Below are 27,629 nucleotides of genomic sequence, written 5' to 3'. Positions count from 1 at the left end.
TGAAACCCCCCTTGGAGTAATAACCCCAAAACTCAATCCTAGCCTTTCCTTTGTAGTATGGAACCATGTAGTATAACTTCAGAGAAATCCACTTAAACACAAGTTTTTGACTGGAAAGTAGAATAATGCGTCTTTTTGGCCCTTTTTTGGTCTCTAATTTCTCAATGTTTGGGGCAATTAACCCCAACCTCAATCCCAGTCTTTCATCTGTTATATTGAACCTTGTGGTACAATGTCAGAGAGATCAATACACTTTCACACAAGTTATTGTCTGGAAACTAGAAAAATGCTTGTTGTGCAGTTGAAGATTTCTTTTTCAATTTTTGTTGCCCCTTGTTGGCCCTTAATTCTTAACTGTTTGCCCCATAACCCTTAAAATAGTTCCCAATCTTCTACTTGTAGTATTAAACATTGTGGTACAATTTCAGAGCCATTGAAATACTTCTACACAAGTAATTGTCCTGAAACTAGATAAATGTTTGTTTTGGGCCCCTTTTGGGCCCCTAATTCCTAAACGGTTTGTACTGTCATCCCCATAATCAATCCAAACCTTCCTTTTATTGCATTGAAAATTTCAAAGAGATCAATTTACTTCAACTAAAGTTATTGTCTGGAAACCAATGTGTCTTCGGACGGTGCAGATGACACAGACAACAACATTATATCATTATATGATCCAAAAACAAATTTTTCGGTCGTACAAAAATAATCCTTTTAGAAAATTACAAATTGTGACTTGGATGGAGAGTTTTCTGATTTGCACTCATACCACATCTTCTTATATCTATAAGTTATACCACAGTGTTTCATTTTTAGTTCAAGCAGAAAAGAAGTTTAGAGTGGCTTAACAATTGCTTTATTTCAGATGATTTTATTCAAAATTAATTGTCTAAATATCAAAATATTCTAAAGTGTAAGCTAATATTATTTATAATTTCATATAAGTAAGTACTCTATATTATCCATGCAATGAATTTCTTCCAAGTTTTTATTATTCGTGAAAAACCTACCTATATCTTCTAATAAATTCTGTAAAATTAAACCAATAAATGATTTAGGTTTCTGAGATTCAAGTCCTACATATGAATATAACCTGAAAAATAAAATAAATCTTTAAATAAAACCTGTAAAATTAAAGTTTGATAATTCAAAGCTAACTTGATCTGTAACTTATCATGTGTTAGCTATATAACAAATATCAAATTAATATCTTGAAGCATGACGAAAAAAAGTGTGGAAAACTAATTACTTTAGTTAATTTTCTAAGTCCAAGGATCATAGCTCTGCACAAAATTATCAGAACAGAATAATATTTGAACTTGATCTGTAACTAGTCATGATAAAACAATAAACCAAATATCAAATCAATATCTCTCTATCTACATAAATGGTTCTCCTGTCTGGAAGTATGAATCTTTATCTACATAAAAAAAATCTCATGCCTGGAGGTTTGAATGTGTATCTATAAAGAAAGTTCCTCCTTATAGCTTGGAAGACATTAAAAATCACACTTACCATCCTAAATGAGTGCCACATCGAGGACATGCCACTAGCTGCCACATGTAATCAAGAAACCAGGTTTGTATATTTGAATACTGTAAATTAAAAATATAAGCAAAACATCAAACTATGTTTACCATTCAACATTCTGTAATGTGCCTGTCTCAAGGCTGAGCCTATATTCAGTGATTGATTTGTTTTTCATTGTTGTTTGTGTATAGATATATTAGACTCGGTTTTCTTGTTTGAACAGTTTCATATTTTGTCATATCAAAGGCTTTAATACCTTACTAGACTATCAAAGTTTTGTTCATTGTTGAAGGCTGTACAGTGACCTGCAGTTGCTAACCACATCTTCTTATTGTATATTAAAAATAGCCTATAACATATAAGGACATCAAAACCAAACTACATCAAAACAATTAAAATATGTGTCATTCCGGTTTAACATATTATTTTTCTGTTAAAATTGGTGATATTATCTGTCTTTGCACCTTTATGATATGCAGGAGCCTCTTACACATCTTATGACTAAACATAGATCTCAAGTTAAACTGACTGTTCATGGCTTACTTAAACATTTTTTATAAAGAGACAAATAGTTATTTGTGACCCTCTGTAAAACTTGTTCATGCATCATGACATTTTTGAGATATATGTTAGAAAATATCTGATTTACTGAGCCAAACAAAATTACCAAAAAAAGAAGTATAAAAAAGCTCAATCATAAACAGAAATGTTTTCTCCATAACAATAGAACCTAATAAACTGAGACAGAAGTACTACTAGTGGGTGTTGGTCTGAGACCACAATTATTTCGTAGTGCATTTCTTTTAGAACATAAATGAAAATTAAAAAAATCCCACCTGCGCTTTCTCAATGAAATCATTACAGTGTGTTGTACTACTTTTGGGACAAATTTTATCAAAATTATAGAAAACCTAACTGAAAATATGGACAATTTATGTTTAGGGCGTCTTGAAATCTTTTAACAGCTTCCGAAGTGCTAATTTTTAACCTTTTTCAGCTGGACCAAATCACTATACTTTCCTTAAAAATTTGGGACTTAAATTTTTTTTAGTGTAATTTCATCCCCCTTCTTGCAATTTGAGGCGTTAAACATGGAGAAATAAATTTGGAAGGGGTATAAAAATTAATGGCAAGTAACCTACTGTCAAGACTAGGGACTATATTCGTGAACAACGAAAATCAAGGGACGACAATTGTGGTCTTCAGTCAGAGCTCAGACATAAATAAGTCTGAATCTGCTTTTGACTCATAGAGGTCTTAATTTGTAAGTTTTGGGATTTGTCTCCCTTTAATGTAAGACAAAATACGACTTGAATAAGGCAGCAACCATTTGATTTTCTGGGGGGGCTATGGTTTTTTTTTTCTGGACAAATTTTTTTTTTCGCCTGTGGCGAAAAAAAATCTATTTTTTTTGCGACAAGTCGAAAGCAATTTTTTTATTTCAATTTAAGCATTACATATAGTGGCAGCTGAGGGTGAAACAAACAAATGGTTGCTGCCTAAGTCCAATATTGTTAAACAAGAAATAATTGACCAGAATCAAAAAGTTGCAAATATCGACTCCTACAAGTCGATGAGTGATCAAAATTGGTTAACTTCAAGACCCATGCATATTTATAAGGAGGTCATGCATCTAAATCAAATAATGACAACATTGAAAGCCAATACTTTGTCTTCTATAGAAAAATATGAATGAGAGTCTAAAAAAATCGGAGATAATGTTAATTAACCTTACAATGCAACCACCTGGAATCACACTTAATGAGGTAAAACATCTGTGTTTAGTAAGGATGTCCACTTAGATAATTAAATATAGATAGCTCAAGTCCTTGTGAACTCTCATACAGGTTTTTGCTGTCATAGGTGGTGTAGTTTGGCCACAAAGTAACATTAAGTTTTTTCACCAACATAAATAGACCTAAACAAGTCTGTCATTTTCTGACTTAGATAAGTCTAAAATTGAAACTACATTTTTATAATAAATACATGTTTTGACTTATTTAAGTCAAAAACAAAAATCGACTTGTTTATGTCTGAGCTCTGACTGGTCTTGGACCTGTTCAACAACCTTTACTGGCCATGAGCCTGTCCCATGGCTAGCGATAGAAGTAAGACCTTTCTAATCAACAGAGACACAACCAACTGATGTTTCTTTTCAACAAAGACACATTTAAGTGTCCTTCATTTCAATGGAGACACAAAACAAACTGTAAAAGACCATGTAAATTTTTGTGGTTTTGAGAAATAAATATAAATTTGTATTGTAATTTATTGCATTCATGGTTTCAGTCTTAGTAAAAATCATTTCAACAAGAGTTACCATTTACAAGGTTGTAAAATTCTTGATATCCACAAACAAAGAGACCAAATAAATACATACAATGTATATATGTTTAAATAAAGTATCAGTATTTTTTAAATGCTATTTTGACACAAACTATTGGTCTTTCTTTAGTATATAGCCACCCTTTGGCAGCAAAATTCATTCAGAAATTGACCAACATATAAAGAAATAAATTAAAACACAAACTGAGTGTCACAAAAAAATAAATAAATAACAAATCTATTTTTTTTTCAAACCAAAATGGGAAAGACCAAATATTAGTTAAAATAATATAAAAAATATAGTTGAGGCCAAAAACAAAGTGAATAAATCAGAAAATAAAACAAGAGGCTCTCAAGAGCCTGAATCGCTCACCTGAATTTTTTTGGTTTAATCTCTCATCAATGATTATTTTGGCTTTTCAATTTATTTAAATGTTCTTTGAATCGTCCTATTTTCTTCAAAAGCAAAAAAAAATCATTTTCTCCTATGTTCTATTTTAGCCATAGGAGCTATGTTTCTTGACATACAAGGAAATGAAATATAAAATTTATACTAGATACTCTGAAACTCTGAAACTCATTTAGCATAAGTTTTGCTGAAATTGATACAGCAGTTTCATAAGAGAAGATTTTTTAAAGTAAGTCAACATGGTGAACAAATTGTGAAAAAAGTCTTTAAAGGGCAATAACTCCTAAAGAGGTCAATTGACAATTTTGGTCAAATTGACTTATTTGTAGATCTTACTTTGCTGATCATATTTGCTGTTTACAGTTTATCTTTATCTATAATAATATTCAAGATAATGAATAAAAAATTGCAAAATTTCCTTAAAATTACCAATTAAGTGGCAGCAACCCAACAATTGGATGTTTGATTCATCTGAAAATTTCAGGGCTGATAGATATTGACCTAATGAACATTTTTACTCCATGTCAGATTTGCTCTTAATGCTTTCGTTTTTGAGATATAAGCCAAAAACTGCATTTGACCCCTATGTTCTATTTTAAGTAACGGCGGCCATGTTTTTTGACGGATCAAAAATCAAAGCACACACTTTGTGCAGGATAATCTAAGGAACAACCATGCTAAGTTTTAACCAAATCCATTCAGTAGTTTCAGAGGAGAAGATTTTTTAAAGTTAGCAAATATGATGAACAAATTGTGAAAAATTGTCATTAAAGGACAATAACCCCTTAAGGGGTCAATTGACAATTTTGGTCAAATTAACTTATTTGTAGATCTTACTTTGCTGATCTTTTTTGCTGTTTACAGTTTATCTTTATCTATAATAATATTCAAGATAATGACCAAAAACTGCAAAATTTCCTTAAAATTACCAATTAAGTGGCAGCAACCCAACAATGGTTTGTTTGATTCATCTGAAAATTTCAGGGCTGATAGATCTTGACCTAATGAACATTTTTACTCCATGTCAGATTTGCTCTAAATGCTTTCGTTTTTGAGATATAAGCCAAAAACTGCCCTTGACCCCTATGTTCTATTTTAAGTAACGGCGGCCATGTTTTTTGACGGATCAAAAATCAAAGCACACACTTTGTGCAGGATAATCTAAGGAACAATCATGCTAAGTTTTAACCAAATCCATTCAGTAGTTTCAGAGGAGAAGATTTTTTAAAGTTAGCAAATATGATGAACAAATTGTGAAAAATTGTCATTAAAGGACAATAACCCCTTAAGGGGTCAATTGACAATTTTGGTCATATTAACTTATTTGTAGATCTTACTTTGCTGATCTTTTTTGCTGTTTACAGTTTATCTTTATCTATAATAATATTCAAGATAATGACCAAAAACTGCAAAATTTCCTTAAAATTACCAATTAAGTGGCAGCAACCCAACAATGGTTTGTTTGATTCATCTGAAAATTTCAGGGCTGATAGATCTTGACCTAATGAACATTTTTACCCCATGTCAGATTTGCTCTAAATGCTTTCGTTTTTGAGATATAAGCCAAAAACTGCATTTGACCCCTATGTTCTATTTTAAGTAACGGCGGCCATGTTTTTTGACGTATCAAAAATTGAAGCGCACATTTTGTGCAGGATATACTAAGGAACAATCATGTTAAGTTTTAACCAAATCCATTCAGTAGTTTCAGAGGAGAAGATGTTTGAAAAATTGTTAACGACGACAGACGACGACGACGACGACGACGACGACGACGTCGACGACGACGGACGCCAAGTGATGAGAAAAGCTCACATGGCCTTTTAGGCCAGGTGAGCTAAAAAGACACATTGACAATTTTCCATGTGCACCTAATTTTATACTTGAACTAAGAATTGACTCTATGTTCTCTGAAATACACAGTTGTTAACTGCAAAATATATTTTTGAAATATTATATAGATAAAGGAAGATGTGGTGTGAGTGCCAATGAGACAACTCTCCATCCAAATAACAATTTATAAAAGTAAACCATTATAGGTCAATGTATGGCCTTCAACACCGAGCCTTGGCTCACACCGAACAACAAGCTATAACTTATAAGTATTGCTTAATATTATTACAATAAATTCATATATTCTGAATTTACAGTAGTCTTTTTAAAGCATAATGGGGTTCTAAAATTTAAATAAATTCATATACTATAGAAATCTGCATGAAACAAATTGTTATGTGTACCTCTCCCGTTGGCTGTACATCTGCTTCTTGTGTTGTCACAACTTCAAAATATAAACCTAAAATACAAAATCAGGAAAAATTCATAAACCTCAAATTTCAAAATATTTAGAGATCCCATAATGACCCTCTCCTCCCCAAAAGTTTCCAAACTCTATTGAAGTAAAAGAAAATCAATAAAAAATCAATAAAAAACTTGCTTTGATTTTTAAAAATTATTATGTTCCTTCAATTGTCTGCTGTTTTTATCATCATTTATTTTTTCTTGTATAAAATGTGCATCATACAAAATCATTGAAAAATTAATTCAAATTGAGGTTATCTCCCCTAGACTATAGTTGAAGGTTGAAACGTGATTTATTCTTCGATGAGTTTAAAGACATTGTACCGGTAAGGAACATTTATTTTGCTTCTTTGAACTGAACATTAGGTCATGCTTATCATTTCTTTATACATGTGACTATAGATCTTAATTACAAACTATTTTATTCACATGATAAACATCCCAATTTATACCCCAAAAGTCTTCTGTTTTAAATAAAGGTTCTTTTGTCTATATCCTAAGTAAATTAATCTTGATGAAAAATAAATCCAACTCTACATGCATCACTATCACAGGGTATTTATAGGTCAATACAATTATATTGAATCGTGAATGAATTCAGGAGTGTCCACAAATAAGATTAACAAATTCTGACCTTTCGTAAGAGGCTTGGATGTATGTCATTTTGTTACTTATCTAATTATGGTAAACCAACTTATTTTCACGGATACTTTATTTCGCGTTTTACCCTTTTTAGTATATTTCGCGCCGATTTAATTTCGCGATTTTCTAATTTCTGGATAAAGTTTAATAAGGAAAGATCAAAGTTTTACATATTCGCGACGATTTATATTCGCGTTATTTTTCTACTTGCAAAAGTCAAGAAAATAAATCGCTCGCGAAAATAAGTTGGTTTACAGTATATAATTAGCAGCTATCAGTTTATATTGTACAGCCTTTAACAATGTGTTAAACTCACACCACATAGCAAGCTGTAAAAAGCCCAATATAAAAAACCAAGTGAAACTGCGAGTTACTGCAGATACAATGAAAAACCTTACCCAATTATTGAGTTCTAACCATGGGTACATAGCTAACCTCATATTACTTCAATGATATTTCAGTATGAACTAACTGACCTCTGTATCCATGCAGGCATGGCTTACTCATCTTAATTGGTTTAGGTGTCATCCTATATTTCCTATAAATTTTCCATAATTATTCAAGATTCAAATAATTCCATGCAAGGGTTTATATTTGCTTTAAATAATGAAATTTCCAAAACCATTTGAAATTTTAAAAGTTCCTCAATAAAAAATCAAAGGTCATGTATGTATAAAGCATCTGTGCAAAGAATCATTAAAGAATGGTAGGTCCTTGACTTTTGTTCTTTAAAAATAAAACTAGAACACACCCGCGAAATCGCAGGCATTCAGAGCGTAGTTTAAAGTATGTAAAGTGTTGTTGGAAGAATTTTGTAAAATATTGAATGACTGGAGAATTTCAGCAAAAGTATCATAAGTCATAGGTTAATTATTGGGGACAGGAAAATATTTTTTTTTATCCCTCCTCCTTCATTTCCAAAATTCCCAATTTTTGGTTTTCTATCAATTTCAATATGAACATACATCTAGTATGTTATGAAAATTTAAGTAAGGAACCTGTAATTCAGTGGACTGGTTGTCGTTTGTTTAAGTGTTACATATTTGTTTTTCGTTCATTTTTTGTACATAAATATGGCCGCTAGTTTTCTCGTTTGAATTGTTTTACATCGTCATTTCTGGGGCTTTTAAAGCTGAGTATGCGGTATGGGCTTTGCTTGTTGTTGAAGGCCGTACAGTGACCTATAGTTGTTTATTTCTGTGTCATTTTGGTCTCTTGTGGAGAGTTGTCTCAACATGGCAATCATACCACATCTTTTTTTGTTGTTGTAATAAATGAATTTTGTAAAAGATTTAATGACTAGAGAATTTCAGAAAAGGTATCAAAAGTTCACATGAATAATTTTAGCGCTTATCTGTATATTATGAACATTCATTACTATATAAATAAAGTGTATTTACTTTCAATTCCAAGTTTACTAATCGATCCATGGTGGTCAATTGATATAGTATACAGACCCTCTCCATTTAATAAACTCTGTGACCGCCGTGGATAGTAAACTTTGAAAATGATAGCAGATAGAATTAAAATACACTTTATTCGTAGTAGATATATGTTCAAAGTATACAGAAAAACGCAAACCGGAAGTCTAATCTGACTTAAAATTTTGTCCAATGACGGGACAATATCCGGATGCCATTTTTTTTCGTTTTTCTCCCAAAATAACTCAATCTGAATAATCATATAAATGGATGACAAATGCGACTATGCACTGTACCTATAGGACACAGAGGCGTGTTGATTAATTTATTGTGGAAAGAAGAGATGCGACACTCAAAATGAGGTCTTCTCGTTTAATAGTATAGATGCCCTCTCCTAGTTAAAAGACAGATCCTTAACTTTGTACCCACACTTGATTTATAAACACCTGCCTTATTTTTATGGCATGCTTTTATAGGACAATCCAATATTATTGAATCATGATTGAATCCAGATTTTTCTCGAATGTAATTAACAAATTTGACCTTTTTGCACCAGGCTTAAATCAACGTCATTTGTTCTATTTTCGATACTTGTTTCATTAGCAATTATAGGTCACTGTATGCATATGGCCTTTGACAATGTTCAAACACGCATACCACAGATAGCAAGCTATAAAAGTCCTAAACATGACAAAAGTAAAACAATTCAATCAAGAAAACTAAGTCCTGATTTATTTACAAAACAAAAAAGAAAAAAACAAATAAGATATACACTAAAATACAGGCTCCTAAACCGTGTATATGGCATACAAAATTTCAATTCTGGTATCTATGAAGAGTTATCTACTAACTAGGATCAAACAAATATAGAATGTGTGGCGGCCAGGTTTAACCATGTATGCCAAGACCAAACCTTTCATCTAACCTGGGACATTGCAAAATACCTTTATACTAGATATTAAAGGAAGACTTAGGACAAAATTTTATTTCTTTATTATTACTGTCTTAGTGTCATTCTATTTGATTTATCATGATGAAAAGTAAATATACTAAACATTTGTTAGAAATCATCATATAAACGAGTTTAGTGAGGGGCAATAAAAAGTCTGATAATTTTCAACAGAGATTTGTTTAGACACAAAACGTTTTTGCTCATTTCTTTAGATGTACAAATTTGGCCCCCATATTTCTGATAAAGTATTCAAAAACATAATCTTTTAATCAAAAGAGCTTCATATGTTAAAAATTGATAAAAATCAATAATTGTATGTGTTTTTAATGCAAAATAGATGGAAGAAAATCATAGATGTGGTTGAGTACCCATGAGACAACTCTCCATCCAAGTCACAATTTGTAAAAGTAAACCATTACAGATCAAAGTACGGTCTTCAACACAGAGCCTTGGCTCACAGCAAGCTATAAAGGGCCCCAAAGCTATAAAATGCTAATGAATCTCTCTGTTAACTGACAAAATTCAAACAGATTTTTAACTGTTATATAACATGTATAAGAAGATCCTATAGGTGAATTTTAAATTAAGTCTAAAGTAGCAATGGTTAAAGAGAGATAACTCTAACTCACTGATTAATATTTATTACAATTTTTCTCATAATCTGCATTTGTATGAGACACAGTATCTTTAAATTTAAATGATCAGAACATATTTCAATGAGCATCTAATTCTTTAATGACCATGTTATTTTCTCTTAACCATTTGTCAATACTTAGGAGATCTTATTGTAGACCAAACAGCCTATTATTTATGCAAATAATCTAACACAATTTATTGTTACAAGAAATTAAGCTCTATGTTGTTGTGTAGAGGTCTGCAAAATGTGGCAGATTATATGGTCCCATTTCTCATATAACACTGATAATACATGTGTTTACACAATCTGTTTTGTCATGAAAAATGAGATACAGCATCAACAAATATTAAAAATAAAGAGTAAACAAAAATGAACGAAAAGACAAATGCCTAGAATTTTGAATTACGTGATTTGCACAATTGAGCTACCAACAACAATTTATAAGTACACCATGAAGTGTGAAATTTTTTATGTAGGATTTTAGAAAGTGCCCGTGCAAAGTCTTCAGATTTTTCTAAAGTTATCGAATATTTAAGGATACCAGTACTTATCAAATGGACAATCATGTATGGGTAAATATCTGACTTATGCCATGACAGCATTGTTTGTGCTCTTTCTGTTCACACCAAGTATATATTTACAACTTTTTACATTCAATTTGTTGATTATGAAATCATTACTTACATAGTTAATAAAAAGAAGAAGAATCCTTTAGTTAAGATGGACTGCCAGCAGGGCCCAGCACCCCATGTTTCTGATCAAAAAACTAAAATTAGCTGAATTGTGTGGTCAAATATATGAATGAATGGAAATGTTTAGAAGTGAGTCTAAATGATTTTCTTAGTTTAAAAAGGGCCTTTAAACCCTGTTTGCCTAAAAATTTAGACTTGGTCTCTGTAAATGAAAGGTGGAGTTACTGAAAATACATTTTTTAATATAATATTATTGATCATGTTGATTGTAAATTTTTAACCTTAAATAAACACCACATGCATGTGTTAAATATCACACATTTAGTTTTTACATACAAATGTAGTTTATTTTCAGCTTCCACTGAAAGCAATAAAATGACAGCCATTTGACATTTTCAAAATGACAAAAAAATTGGTATATGTTTGTCATTAGATACATTTTCTTCGGCCTCAGTGAATATCATTTTTTCAAAAGTTAATAAAACCGCTTATTAAATGATATGAGCAAATAAGCCCTAATACGGATAAATCAGCATGTGCAATACTAAAAACGTTCCACTGTCGATATAAATCAAGAGTTAATATTGCTCTTCGAACAGGGCCAATACGGAAAAAAACAGGGCCAATACAGAAAAAAGCGGGAAAAAACGGGTCTCGAGGCCAATACAGCAAACCTTGAATCTATACCAGTGCCAATACAGAAACAGCCAGTTAATAACACTATAATATTTACCTCATCAAAAGACAGTAATTGTATAATATTCAACCAAATTAAATTATAAAAAAATATTTTATGTGTTCTTAAGGGAAAACAAAAATATATGAAAACGAACCTATTATCAAATAAACACATGTTAATTTAGACCATTTTAGTTCTTTTAAGGTTACCCTTGCATGGTCAGTCTTATCAAACTTGCATGTACCTCCCAAATTTGGTTTCTGTTCTCCAACTTCAGTTTGCCTCTACCAATGTTATGAAACTAATACACAATTAATGCATATATATATATGCTTTAAGCTTACTACATTGTACCATCAAACACACATGAAGTTTGAATTTTTGGTGGGGTCGCTTTTACTTTTCTAGAGTTATGCCCCTTTACAAATTAAAAAAAATGCTGAAATTTTGTTCCTTTCTTTAACACAATAAAATTGAGAATGGAAATGGGGAATATGTCAAAGAGATAACAACCCGACCAAATAAAAAACAACAGCAGAGGGTCACCAACAGGTCTTCAATGTAGCGAGAAATTCCCGCACCCGGAGGCATCCTTCAGCTGGCCCCTAAACAAATATATACTAGTCCAGTGATAATGAACAGTTTGCTTCATCCAAATGTTCTGAAACTTATATGTAATGCTTACTACAGCAACACTCAGATCAAGTACAAATTTGGGTGGTGTCACTCTTTTCATTATTTATATGGAAGCGGCTGCTCATCTGTGTCCCATGGACACATTACCATTATGAACTAGTCTACATCTATATATGCTTTTGAATGTCAATAATTGTTGATTTTCTGACAGAATTACTCCGATATTTAATTTCAGGCTGCAAGTACATTTGTACATGTACATTGCAAATGGAAGGAGTGAGCTTGGAATGTTCAACTTTACTTGGAAACTATTGGCAAAGTACTGACAGAATTTCATGAGAAGCCAGTATCATATTCTAGTCTTGCAACCGGAAACTATGTGTAAAGTGCTGAAACTTAAGAACAACATTCTACATGTATATATGCAATATGTGTTGCCACAATCCACTTAAGGTGGCTCATGGGTACAAAAATTTTAGCAAAAAATTAAACCTTTATTTTTTCATTACAAATTTTATTTATTACACTATTAGTTGTTACTTTATGATATGGTACAAAAAACAACCAAAAAAAATTATTTGGTTTGGCCCCAGATGACTTTAAAAATTGAAAAAGCTCCAAATTATCTCCCTTTGGTGCAAAAATGCCATTTTTTGGCCTTAAATTTGAAATATCTTTTTTAACTCATCGGTGACCTATATTTTTTATTATTGTTTTCAAATAAGCTGTACATAACCTAAATAATTGTAAAATTTAAGCGATTTTTTATATTAGGTTATTTTTTTATTTCGATATTTCCTCTTTTTCTCCTGTTAGTTCAACAGAAAAAAAGGACATTAACAAAAATGTATGCTTCTTCTAGAGGCAGATTTTAGCTTAAAAACGGTGACCCCATTTTTTTATTTCATTTTTCTTTTAAGTATATGATAAATAAAATTGAGAAAGGAAATGGTGAATATGTCAAAGCGACAACCACCCGACCATAGAGCAAACAACAGCCATTAAGTTCAGCAATTAAGTTCATTTATGAAAAAATATAGCGAAATCCTATATTAGAAAAAAAAATTCATTTATACCCAGGAGCCCCCTTAAGGAGCTAAGATCAACTATAAATTGGAACTACATGTATATGCTTTAGTGCTGTCAAAATCCTTTAAAAAATCAAATCAATAGGACCTACTTCACCTATATACATAGCTACCTGTCTCAATGATGAATACAGATCATATATATATGAGTCTACTCTTATAAAAAAAACAGTGAAGGAGAATAAAAATAATGAAAATATAGAGCTGATCAGCTAATTATTGTACATGTACATGATGTATAAATGGCAACAATTCTTACATGTATACTAGTACATTGAAATTAATTATATTAATTAGTGTTGTCAAATCGTACACTTTTTCCTAACCGGTTACTCGGATAATCGTTCGACCGATTAACCGGTTAACCGGTAGTTTAAGTTGGTGTTTGAAAGTTTATCAATAGTACCCTACACATAGATAAGATGAGGTATGAGTGTCAATTTGACAACCTTTCATCCTAGTCATAAATTTACGCTTATGGAATTAAAGTTTGTCCGTTGGCATTATAAAGGCTTGTCTGTGAGGATTCCTGGCGAAGTTTGACTTCTAATAATAGAATACACCGTATCAACTATATAGCGATTGTACCAACTTCAGATTGAAAAAAAAAACTTCTTGATCTCGTAGACTTGAATATGTCTGAAATTGATTATTCTTTCCTTTTCTGTTGTTGTCTCCGAAAATAATGTGGAGTGTTTCAATTTGAAATGATTAATCATTAAAAAAAAGAAGATGTGGTATGATTGCCAATGAGACAATTTTCCACAAGAGACCAAAATGACACAGAAATGAACAATTATAGGTCACCGTACGACATGTTTCTTTACTTTGTTTGCTTCTTTAAGTATGTTACTCATACTATCACATATACATTGAGTACATTCACATTGGTTTGCATTTCACAATTTTTGAGTTAGCATTTCGTTTAAAATAAGACTAAGCCTAGCACTACGGAGGTTGCACATTTAGATGTAGGTTTACACAATATTAGATCAAAAACGAAATAATGAAGTAATTAGTAAAATTTAATCGCATCACTGATTTAAAGTTACTGTTAAAAAAACATGTATACTAATTATGTTTCTTTAAGATCCTGCCCGAGCTCTAATTAAGTTTATGTTTTTTAGGATTAACAATAGCAATCAATATACTGGACAATTGATCTGTCAAATTAATTACCATGACGACATTTTTTAAAATAAAACATAACTATTTATTGATTTCAATACAAATTTATATCAAATCTATCAAAATTGAAAAAAAAGTCCGGTTAACCGGTTAGCGTTTTTGGTATTCAGTATTCGGTCGTTCGACCGGTTAATCGTTGACAACACTAATATTAATAGATGTTTTATAAATTTGATCTCATAGATATTAGAGGAATAAAATCAATCACGTTTCAAAAATTTGATTTAGTTGAGCCTTTTTTTTTACGCCAATTTTCAGGACATATTATGGTATATACCATTGACTGTCCGTCGTCAGCATGTCGGACATATACTCAAAAATAATAAATACTAATAGGTACATGTAGTAGATAAACTATTTGCGTGAAATAATTTACAATTCTGTCTGGCAATTGTCATTGACCACATAATCTGTATGGTTCATTGGTCAACAGTAAGTCCTCTTTTAATATGCTATATAATATTGTGTAATCAATAGGTCATCTTCATGTATATTTGGTGTATAAAATGATTATTAAATGTATTATAACAAATTAAAATATCAAATAAGAGGATGTGATATGATTGTAAATGAGACACAAGAGACCAAATAACACAGAAATAACAATACCTGTAGGTCACCATATGGACTTCAACAATGAGTAAAACATATTCTGCATAGTTGGTTTTAAAGGTCTCGAAATGACAAATGAACAATTTAAAACATTTCAAATGAGAAAACTAATGGGTGATTTATGTACAAAATAATAAATGAATAACAAATATGTCTGTCTTGCAGGGTTTATCTGAACTTAATCTCATTTTCATGGACTTGTCTTTTCTTGAATTCTAAATATGTTTCAAAATATTTGGTTGATGGGATGATTGTTACAGAGTCCGACATAGGGTGGGGGCTCATTAGTGGATTATGAAGCCAGCCCCGCTTTGGCAGTCAGTCCCCACATTGCCACTAGAGAAATAAAATAACTAAGAAAAAAAAATGGTATCAGAAAAAAATTAAATCACGATAATTTCCTGTCGATATGCACATCTACATAGTATGTCCTTATTATCTACAAAGTTTCATGAAATTCTGTTGTGTGGTTTTAGAGGAGTTTCGATGACAAGCTGTTTGCAGTAGTATACTGCAGCAAATAAGTTCAAAGAGGCGTAACTCCTAGAAAAATAATTTGTAATTTCCTGTCGATATGCACATCTACATAGTATGTCCTTATTATCTAAAAAGGTTTTATGAAATTCTGTTGTGCGGTTTGAGAGGAGATGCAATGACAAACTGTTGCAGTAGTATATTGAAGCAAATAAGTTCAAAGGGGCCTTACTCCTAGGAAAAAAATATGTATATCTAAATAGTATGTCCTTATCTAAAAAGGTTTCATAAAATTCTATTGTGCGGTTTGAGAGGAGATGCGATGACAAACTTGCAGTAGTATATTGAAGCAAATAAGTTCAAAGGGGCATACATTTTGTTACTCCTAGAAAAAGTTTGAATCGTAATTTCCTGTCGATATGCACATCTGCATAGTATGTCCTTATTATCTAAAAAGGTTTCATGAAATTTTGTTGGGTGGTTTGAGAGGAGTTGTGATGACAAGAAACAGGACTGATAGACTGGCTGATGGATGGACGGATGGGTCAAAAATGTTATACCCTGCGCCACTTCCTTGCATAGGGTATAAAAATAGGAAGATGGGGTGTCATTGTTTATGAGGCAACTCTTCACCAGAGACCAATTAACATAGAAGATAACAATTATGTCCCCGTACGGACTTCAACAATTACTATAAACTGATATACCACATAGTCAAACAAATAAAAGTCCCAGAAATTACGTTTTTTTATATGACTGCACATAATGAAAATTAAAGTTGTGCATACTGAATGATCACTGGCAAGTATTTCAAGCATAATACGGATGAGAACATGCAGATAAGTATCAATTATGAAAGTTATGCAAAGTAAGACGGGAGCTAGGTATATGGACTGCCATAAAAAAAAAAAATGAATTGACAATTACGTTTGGTGCATGTATAGGCAAAATTCCCCTTTTTTACCCTACGAGGCTTCGTATGTATACATCCAGCTGTTTGAACATTCTGTATAATCAAAGGGTCATATGTCAGATTAGTCATATTTCTATGTTAACCATACGATATGAAAATAAGCAGATGTGGTATGATTGCCAATGAAACAACTATCCACCAAAGTTCCTATTTAAAATTCAATATTATAAATAAAAAAAAACATTGTCTCCTTTTATCATCACGCATGCATAGATCGATGATTAGTTATGCATTTCTTTGCCACGTTAAGATCAAATCAGTGATCACAAACAAAATTGTCATTCACATTTTTTGCCGCATTGACATCACTCAACTATATTTGTGATCATTTGTTTTAATCAAGAACTTTCCTTATTAGCTTACCTTTTAAAAAAGCATGTCAAAAATTAAGATAGAAGTTAAAGTTTGCCAACATCACCGGCTAATATAGCGTTCTTGTGTATACAGGGCGTAGTTTTTAAATTACAATCCAAACTTTTCCTGAACCTAGTAGTAGTATAGATTTTTTTTATATATAAAGTCTTTAGTAGTGTTTGAGACTGCCCGGCAAGCTGCGGATGTATGTCCTAGCAAAATCGCGACATGGTGAAACCAAAACTTTTGCAAGTCAACAAAATAACAATTCACAAAATAAGTAATAGAAAAGTATCATAAAAATAGAAAACATTGGCCCCGATTTCTTAGATTATAGGACTTAGTCTAGTGTTCCGGAAATCATGGAATTGTGATACGAGAAAAATTATCAGATGATTTTCGTGCAGGTAAACAAATCTTTAAATGAAAATGTTAAGTATTAAGTCTGTTAGAAAATTGGCATGTTCAAATTTGTTTTGGTATAACTCTAATTATCAAAATATTGCAATGGAAAAATATATCGCATACTCAGGAATAAACTCCTAAAAATACTTGGAAATAAAGATATTTCAAGTTTTAAATATATTTATGACAGAAACAAACTGTTATAAAACGCCAAACGGATTATAGCATGATAACAAACCCGCCCCGATGTTTTAAACCATACTATACGGTCAGAGACATATATATGTTACAGTAAATAGGTGAAATTAGGAATTACATGTAATTACTAAACATTTCAGTAAATACCTGTAATTACTAGCCAATTTAGTAATTACATGTATTTACTAGTTGTTTCAGTGATTACTGGTAATCACTGATTTTTAATGTCATTTTTACAGCTATTTACTAACTTGATGTTTTTATTCTAAAATTCAAAACATAATTCAAAATACCAAATAAAAAAGTAAAGGGTAGGGTATTTTAAGTAAGCTTATTTGGGATGTTGGAATATAAGACACATCAAAAGTGCATACTCTTTAGTGTTTTATGAATTGAAACTGGAAATTGGTTGTTTTATAAATATATGTATGCAAGACAATGATATCAATTCAAAATTGATTTTCATAATTTTGTTAAACTAAAATCTCCATCATGCACTGTGGTTTAAAACTATAATATCATTTTCTCCAAATATCCTGGATTTCTACCAAACTTGGACAGAAGCTTAATGTTTATGATCATAAGATAATATCCAAAAGTAAAGTTTGAAAAAAAATCCTTTTTTTCGTATATTACTTATAAAAGGTTAACATTACATACACTCTGCAGTTAAAGTTTTTAAAACATTAGAATTTATAAACCATCCAGTATTTTTACCCAATTTTGACAGAAGCTTCTTACAGTACTAGTCAAAAGATAGTATCTAGAGGAAAATTTTAATATGTTTTCCTCATTTTTGTTGAGCCTGCGATTAACAGCAAAAGAAGACTATTTGTTCTGCAAAACCCTTACAATTTTAATAGCTTAATACATCAATAACCCATCTCCAGCTAGGGGTTGAATTGAAGGTATTCAATGAGGTCCAAATATTCACTCGCAAGTGCACAACTCATCAACCTTGTTTCTCAGCTAATTTAACAAAATAGAACCAGATTGGCTGCTAACAGTGAATTATAATTTCACTTTATCATTTTTATTAATGATTTAACAACATAAAAAAGATATTTTTTTTTTATATCTAGAAGCTAATAACATAACTTTATCTTATCTTTATAAGGTAATAAGTCTAAATATTCTTCAAATTCAAAGTTTTCTTTAAAAAGTTAAAACATAATGCTTTGGGAGAATTTTCCATTTCTGATTTCCATGTCTGCTGAAATTGGTAAAAAATTATCTGTATAATGGTCAACTTTAACCATTTTGGATTAAAACTAAACTTTTACTCTGATTTAACCAAATATTTGAAAGTTCATATTTATTCAATAGATTTTTTTATACAAATCAACCATTCAAAATTTTAAGAGTACTAACTGATCTTCTAGTTAGTATTACCATAACTTTTGATCATCTAACCATAATACAACATTGTTTTAGCAGTCAGTAAATAGGTGTAAAAATTCATTTTAAAATTAGTAATTACTGGTAATAACTGGGCCGTTTAAGGAATTACTTGTATTAACTAAGTGCATCGGGAATTACCTGTAATTCCTAAATTTTAGTAATTACATGTAATTCCTAATTTCACCAATTTACTGTAACATATACACATATATGTCTCTGATACGGGTCACAAGTTTGCCTGTTTTTGAAAGCTGTACGATGACATGAAGTTGTTTACATCGCTATCATTTGTTTACAGTTAATCATTGCGTCATTGGCAAAACATTTTCAAAAATAAATATCCAAGACATCAATTAATTCAACTGGTATTTAAGTGAATTCAAAATATGGTACGAACGGACCCAAGAGGCGACTGTGTAAGATGAGAATGCGTTTTGGGAGCGAAGCGGCACCAAATACTGTCGACGTCATTCATGTGACTTTGTCAGTATTTATGTATTCTTTTTTTTTTTAATGTTATGCTTAAATCATGTATATTTTTCTCCTTTTAGACTTTTATGCGAAAAATGAAGAAAGCACTCTGAATTTCTGACCGTTCGTATTTCCCGTTTTGAAGAACGTTTAGCCTCGCTTGTTTACATCGTCAAGGGTGCTTTCATACACGCCCGCGTTCCAAGGTCGTCAAAGCTATTTTTGAGAAGACCCCTTAAAGCGACCGTTTCCAAGGCACTCGTCGTAAGAAACATGCGTTAAAATATGCGCATTGGTAAAGGGCCGAGCCACCTTAAGAGAGTTCCTTTTCGCTTAGAGCTAACAATATCATATCGTCAGCAAACAACTCAGTGCATTCTCATTTTAAAATGCTGGATCACTAGTGTTATCAAAATCAGTCTTTATTTCGTTAATAGATATTTTCAATAGAGTATTACCATGTGGATTTTGAAACAGCTGTATTAGAACATCTTTGACTCCTGATATGGTATCATTTCTCTGTCGATGTGCTAACTTAGAAGGCACAGCTGTCAGATCAGTTCCCCTAGCTATCTCATGTCCACACTTCCTGCATAGCAAATAATCTGTAAAATATACATGATATATATCAAGATCAAATAATCTGTATAATATACATGATATCAAGAATTAAAATTAGAAAGATCATATCATAGGGAAAAGGTGTACTAAGTTTCATCAAAAACCACTTCGACCAAACACTTTAACCTGGACCAAAAACTTTAACCTGAAGCAGGAAAGACGGACGAACAGGCGGACGCACATACCAGAAAACATAATGCCCATAAATGGGCCATAAATTAACATGATATCAAGATCAAAGAATAAAATATACACCTTGACCTGTAATGGCAGTGTTCCAGCTAGGCCGTTTTCAGAGGACGCGGCGCCCGCCCTTTTCAGAGTGGCGCCCTGTGCCCTTTTTACAGTTTCCAGGGCGCCCTGCCTTTTTTGAAGATCGATTGTATATTAATTTGCGTATATGACAATTACGTTTGGTGCATGTATAGGCAAAATTCCCCTTTTTTACCCTACGAGGCTTCGTATGTATACATCCAGCTGTTTGAACATTCTGTATAATCAAAGGGTCATATGTCAGATTAGTCATATTTCTATGTTAACCATACGATATGAAAATAGAATCGGTCAGTCGGTCAGTCGGCAATTATCTTTGAAGAAATGTGCATACAACAACTTGGGCACAATTTGCGATGTTTACCGTAGTGTCATGGAAGAAACGTAATGACAGAAAGTTGGAAAACCATTATAAACTCGTTGAAGACATTGTTTTACTTGTTTTCTGTAAAATAAACAGAAAATTCAGACGTATTTGTCATTGACTGCCTTCATTTTTGATACGAACATAATAAGATCGGCCGCCATATTGTGATCATATATTTACATCATATTTACGTACTGTTTATAATCCTCCAAAGAAGGAGCACACCCGAATAAAGAAAGATAACTCAATCTGATTTTTTTCCTAGCATTGAGTAACCCATTTACATATCCTAAAATGTGTCTCCATACTTCTTGCTTAAGAATATATATGTTTAGGTATTTATTTTGAGTTATGGGAAAAGTTAAAGAGGATCTTAGTAGCAGTGTTGGTAGGGTGCCTTGGTCATCTTTTTCTGTAATCTTTATTTTTGATACTATTTTTCACTGTTGCTTTATATCCTAAAATTGTGAATTTACTGAGCACAGCTGTTTTGTGCTGTATTGCCATCAAGCACAGCAGGGGTAGAAAGGTGAAACTGGTAAAATGTGGTAGACCATAGAAACAGTATGAAACAGATCTCCTTTCAAAACATACTGCATATAAAGTTCAACTGTGCCAAGCAATGATAAAAAAAACTTGTGTGACAAGCTGCTTGACAAGTTTTTCAGCCTTAAAAGTAGAAAGATAGAGTTCTATATGGGCTAAAGATGTTGTTCTTGTATAACCTGTGATTCAACGAATAAACACAAATGTTTGATTAACATCTTTTATTAAAATATGCCCTTTTCATATTATCATATCACGCGTTAAATGCCCTTTTTCAGGATTGGCACCCTGCCCTTTTGAAAACCTAGCTGGAACACTGAATGGTTTACTTTTATTAATTGTTATTTGGATTGAGATATGTCACATTGGCACTCATACCACAGCTTCCTATATCTATCATATCAAGATCAAATCAATCTCATGGCTACACTTCCTGCATAGTAAATAATCTGTAAAATATACATCATATTAAGATCAAAGATTGTAGTTCATAGGATATAAAAGAACCTCTTGCATAATTTTTCTTGTTAATCATGTTAATTTAATAAACGGAAACATCAGATTATGCAGTGCTATTTACCAAACAACCAAGTAATAACAAAAACATCTTGTCCGAGTCAGACTAGTAGGTAGTTTTTATATACACATAAGTAGTATATACATAAAACGACAAAGTTATTTTTCATTTACCTGTATATATTATGAAAACTGTGATTATTTTCGAAGGGTTAAATATTTCGCAGTGGTGTCTTGCCATGGCTTTGTTTGGATTTATTTGTTTGCTTTTTGGCCTTGAATGTTTGTCCCTAATATTTTATTAACTACTAGAACACACCCGCGAAATCCAGGGCATTCAGAGCGTAGTTTAAAGAATGTAAAGTGTTGTTGGAAGAATTTTGTGAAATATTGAATGACTGGAGAATTTCAGCAAAAGTATCATAAATCATAGGTTATTGGGGACAGGAAAATGTTCAGCTTTTTAATCCCTCCTCCTTTATTTCCAAAATTCCCAATTTGTGGTTTTCTATCAATTTCAATATGAATATACATTTAGTATGTTATGAACATTTAAGTAAGGAGCCTGTACTTGAGTGGTTGTCGTTTGTTTATGTGTTACATATTTGTTTTTCGTTCATTTTTTGTACATATATATATATAAGGCCGCTAGTTTTCTCGTTTGAATTGTTTTACATTGTCATTTCGGTGCCTTTTAAAGCTGAGTATGCAGTATGGTCTTTGCTCGTTGTTGAAGCCCGTACGATGACCTATAGTTGTTAATTTCTGTGTCATTTTGGTCTCTTGTGGAGAGTTGTCAACATGGCAATCATACCACATCTTCTTTTTTTTGTAATCAATGAATTTTGTAAAAGATTTAATGACTGGAGAATTTCAGAAAAGGTATCAAAAGTGCACATGAATAATTTTAGCGCTTATCTGTATATTATGAACATTCACTATATAAATAAAGTGTATTTACTTTCAATTCTAAGTTTTCTAATCGATCCATGGTGGTCATTGATATAGTATACAGACCCTCTCTATTTAATAAACTCTAAATGTGTATTTACTTTCAATTCTAAGTTTTCTAATCGATCCATGGTGGTCATTGATATAGTATACAGACCCTCTCTATTTAATAAACTCTAAATGTGTATTTACTTTCAATTCTAAGTTTTCTAATCGATCCATGGTGGTCATTGATTATGATATAGTATACAGACCCTCTATTTAATAAACTCTGTGACCACCGTGGATAGTAAACTTGAAAATGATAGCAGATAGAATTCTGAAAATACACTTTATTCGTAGTATATATACAGAAAAACGCAAACTGGAAGTATAATCTGACTTAAAATTTTGTCCAATGACGGGACAATATCCGGATGCCCTTTTTCTCGTTTTTCTCCCAAAATAACTCAATCTGAATAATCATATGAATGGATGACAAATGCGACTATGCACTGTACCTATAGGACACAGAGGTGTGTTGATTAATTTATTGTGGAAAGAAGAGAAGCGACACCCAAAATGAGGTCTTCTCGTTTAATAGTATAGATGCATTTGCATTTAGGTATTGCAGATCAAATTTGTTCGTTCATAGTGTGTTAATTTACGTTTTTTGATTGAGTTAAGTCTTCCAATTGATATCTTATAGTGTGTTTTTCTATGTTGTGATGTTATGCTATTGTTTAAAAAAAAGGGAGAACGTTTGGTACCATTAAAACTTTTAATCCCGCTGCATATGTTTGCACCTGTCCTAAGTCAGGAATCTGATGTACAGTAGTTGTCGTTTGTTTATGTAATTTATACGTGTTTCTCGTTTCTTGTTTTTTATATAGATTAGACCGTTGGTTTTCCTGTTTGAATTGTTTTACACTAGTAATTCTGGGGTCCTTTATAGCTTGTTGTAACTTGTTTGGTGTGAGCCAAGGCTCCGTGTTGAAGGCCGTACATTGACCTATAATGAATTACTTTTAAAAATTGTTAATTGGATGGAGAGTTGTCTCATTGGCACTCACACCACATCTTCCTATATCTAATCATCATTTCTTAATACATAATTTACAAGCAGTGTAAGGGAGATAATCAAACAATGTTCTTTAAATTTATTTGGATTACCTCCCTTACACTGCTTTTATGTTGTCTCAATTGTCCTTTAACCAGAAAAACCCTTGTTGTTCCCCTTTGTTTGCCCCTAATTACTAAATGGTTTTAGCCATAACCCTCAAAGTTAATCCAAACCATCCCATTGAAGTATGGAAACTTGTGGTATAATTTCAGAGAGATTCATACACTTAAACACAAGTTATTGTCTGGAAACTACAATAAACTGTTTTGCTGAGCGCAGCCTCAGATGGACCACAGATGTTAAACCCTGAACAGTTGGGGCAAATTTGGACACAATATTCAAGCTTGATACTGTCTGAATTTGGATTGTGATCAATTTTTGACATTAAAAGTGGTTATATACCTTGTGGTAACGTTTTATTGATTTCTATTCATTTATAGTATACTTAAGTTATTATCCGGAAACTATCTGTCTTCGAACGATGCTGACGAGGACAACAATGACGGGACTACGAAAACGACAACATGATACAATTTTGGCGATCGTATAAAAAGCTAACTAACTAAAGATTCAAGAAAAATAATACAAACAGAAACGATTGTTATTATTAATGTTATTTAGTTCTAAAAATTGCAACAGGTTTGGTTTTGCAAAAATGTAAACTTGTATTTTTAAAATGATAGCATTATTTGTATGCATCATTTCTTGAAATCACAATAATCATGATAATTGACCTCACATTTTTTGTTCATTGTAATCTCAAAAAAAACTAACACTTTTTGTCCGGAATAGCAGGACATCACAGAAGTTCCTGTTGAATTTGATGTCAAAAAGTAATATTCTGACACCTCAAATGAAAGGAAAAGAGATAGTTCAAATGTTGCAAATTCTCCAGTCATGTGTCTCAGATTCCCATTACGCGATAAAGTCTGTAAGTGCAAGCAATAATTTCTGAATTTTCAGCGGTAATAAAGAATAATGGGGTGCTTAAATTTAAATAAACAATAGGCAAAAAAAAAAGGAGCAAAATAGCTTAAATTTCAAGAAAACAGGATGATAAACCTTATCTTGGCTCTGTATTTAAGAAAGAAAAAAATTGGCCTTAGAGGCGGTAATTATAAGGACTTGGTAGATTTAGCTATTTCTTTAAAAAATAACTTTATTGCACTTTTATAGAATTGACGTTTTATTCAGGTTATATAAATGGACCTTTTAAACCCTGATTTACTTCATTGCTTTTTAAAATCATCATAAACATTTTACCAAAGTTTAGATTTCTTTTGGGTCTGCCTGCCATAGGAGGCAACTGCCTACATGTCTCCACACGATCTTTACAAAATGAGATAAGCAAAGGAAATGGTAACAGTTTGGTTTTGATAAATTAAATATAACTCATTGAATGGTTTATTATGAGACAGATTCCTTTGTCAATGTTCTTCTTCTTCTTCTCTGGATCTTTACACCCTTTATAGGGTAACCATACTTTCGTATGTCGAACAGTTCCACCACCAAAAAAATAAATAAAGAATAAATTAACAATCATAACACAACAACATTATGTACACTATTTACATCTTTTAAAATAGATATAGGAAGATGTGGTGTGAGTGCCAATGAGACAACTCTCCATACAAATAACAATTTAAAAAGTAAGTCTTTATGTGTTTTTACAAGGGAGGTTTACCATGTTTACAGGTTTTATTTTGATTTTACACATGTGGGAAGTTTACAGTTTATAAGACTTTTTACATGCAAATAAGGATTTTATGATTTTTACTTAGAGCAGTTATTTTTTATATATTTTTTTTAATTTTTGGTCTACTGATCAATATTTAATATGATAACATTTACAGATTAGGTCACATATTCACTTTTTAGGTAATTCACAAAATAAAAAAAGACAAGATTTTTGGTCTTTGACCTATAGGAATTCGCCTTTATATCTTTAAAGTTAATTTGACACTAATTTATTCACTGTGTATTATGAGAGCAAATAGAAAGATGATGTTATTTTTTTTTTTTTTACTTAGGCACTAATCTTATCACTTAGCTAATCTAATTACCTAATCAAATATACAAATATATCATTTTGTAAATTGGTCATGTTGGTAGTGGCAGAGACATATATGAGGGGGGATAGGACCTTTATCAGGACTCCGGGATCGGGTGTTTTTAAGCTCGGGATTTCGGGATTGACCCTTTTGGGATCTGGGAATTCTTTTTCTCGGATTTCGGGACATCAGGATTTCTTATTTTTAAGTCCGGGATTTCGGGATGTCGTGTTTTTAAGCCCGGGATTTCGAGATCAGGACCCCTCCTATCCCCCTCATATATGTCTCTGGTAGTGAATCCGGGTCCGTTTGCGCCCGATCACGTTCGCTCCCTTTCACTTTCGCAACCTACACGTTCGCGCCCAATTTTTATTGGTTTTGTGTTTAATAACTTTATAACCAAGTTTTGACAAGTGTATTCCTATTAGTATATTTGTTGTCATTGTCTCAAAATAAAGTGAGACAACGTGTTGTTTGTGTTGAATAAATATTAATCATGTTTAATTTCGATAGTGTATTGTTAAAATATTTTTAATCATTGTTTCTAAATAAAGTGAGATTCTGACAACGGGAATTTTTTTGGGGGGAATAAATCTTAAATTTTAATCATTTTTGGTTAGTGTATTGCTATACTTTTTTGTCAGTTAATTGTTTCAGATCAAACAATTATCTTTTGTGTTTTTCATTTAAAATTTTCAATGTTTTATTCATACGAAGCTAAATACATGCAGTATTTATATCAAAGTAATTTAAAACAACAATCATGGTTTTCTAATTATTCAACTGGAACTTGATTTTAAATTGGGTGCGAACGTGCAAGGTGCGAACATGTAGGGTGTGAAAGTGTATTGGGCGCGAACGGACCTGATACCTCTGGTAGTGGAGTAGAATTTATTTTATTAATATAACAATTAAAAAAAAACCATTACAGTACAGCATTCAGCAATACTGGACTGAAACCACCATGGACTGAGAGGTCATAGACCTCAAAACATCAATGTTTATTTAAAATAGAATACAGTTATCTCATAGATAGCAAACACGAAAAATAAGTTTTCCAATTTCACATATTTTTACAAAAGTTCTATGCAAAAAAAGCAAATACTTTAGGTGTAGGTGTTCTTAAATTTGTGCAAACTTAAGTTTTTAACAACCTGTTATATCCTCTGATATACAATGTACACTGTGCATCAATGTGTAAACTGACAAAAACAAAAACAAATAATGTAAAATTGGATGCAAAATTGCTTTCATGGAGGCTGACATCTTTGCAATGAACTCTGGGATTTGCTTATTGTTTATCGCTTTGACAGTTGTCACATGTTTGACCGATTTAATTTGGCTGTTCTAGTTACTTTAATTACCCCTCGTCTTTTACAGTTAACGAAGATCTACATCCCGAAACTTACAGATATCATTATATGCATCGTGTCTCATGGTTTAAGCTGACATTTAATGAAGTCATAAAACCCTTTTTCTAAATAATAATTTTCTATTTACTGAAATTCATTACGTAAGTAACATGGCGGGAGTACATGATAATCTCCATAAACACCATGATGAAATTGATTGACAGGTGCGTTCTGACAAAACAAATCAAATTAAAGCAGTTTTACGTTAATTTTCAATTAATCTGAGTAGCGAGTATCATTTTCATCATTCAATGTATCTGAAATCACTTGAAAATGCAAACAGAATCCACGAAAATATACATTTTTGTCAAAATATTTCTTAATGTATGTCCTTAACCTTGTTGCTATTTTGAGTTATCCAATGACACTGTGGAGGTGTGCGATTTTAAGCTAATAGCTCGCAGT

The 27,629-nt window shown here is 31.8% G+C and overlaps 1 protein-coding gene across 2 annotated transcripts in view; it reads right to left on the bottom strand.

The window, feature by feature from the left end:
• LOC139498668 (uncharacterized) overlaps positions 1–27,141 on the bottom strand; it is a 37,829-nt gene extending 10,688 nt beyond the window's left edge. Inside the window, exons 1-5 of one of the 2 annotated variants that reach the window (XR_011657985.1) lie at positions 26,967–27,141; positions 19,844–19,990; positions 6,502–6,557; positions 1,516–1,595; positions 1,011–1,093 (exon numbers count right to left, since the gene is read on the bottom strand). Coding sequence is in view for 1 of the 2 variants with exons in the window: in XM_071287170.1 (XP_071143271.1) it covers positions 1,011–1,093; positions 1,516–1,595; positions 6,502–6,557; positions 19,844–19,990; positions 26,967–27,078 (478 nt within the window). In the remaining variant the exon portion in view is untranslated. The remainder of the gene's footprint in view (positions 1–1,010; positions 1,094–1,515; positions 1,596–6,501; positions 6,558–19,843; positions 19,991–26,966) is intronic. The other variant, XM_071287170.1, reaches the window with a different exon arrangement.
• Between the last annotated feature and the right edge of the window lie 488 nt (positions 27,142–27,629).

Source organism: Mytilus edulis, chromosome 12, assembly GCF_963676685.1.
Source record: "Mytilus edulis chromosome 12, xbMytEdul2.2, whole genome shotgun sequence".
Taxonomy (NCBI): domain Eukaryota; kingdom Metazoa; phylum Mollusca; class Bivalvia; order Mytilida; family Mytilidae; genus Mytilus; species Mytilus edulis.
This window is presented reverse-complemented; position numbering and strand designations above follow the sequence as displayed.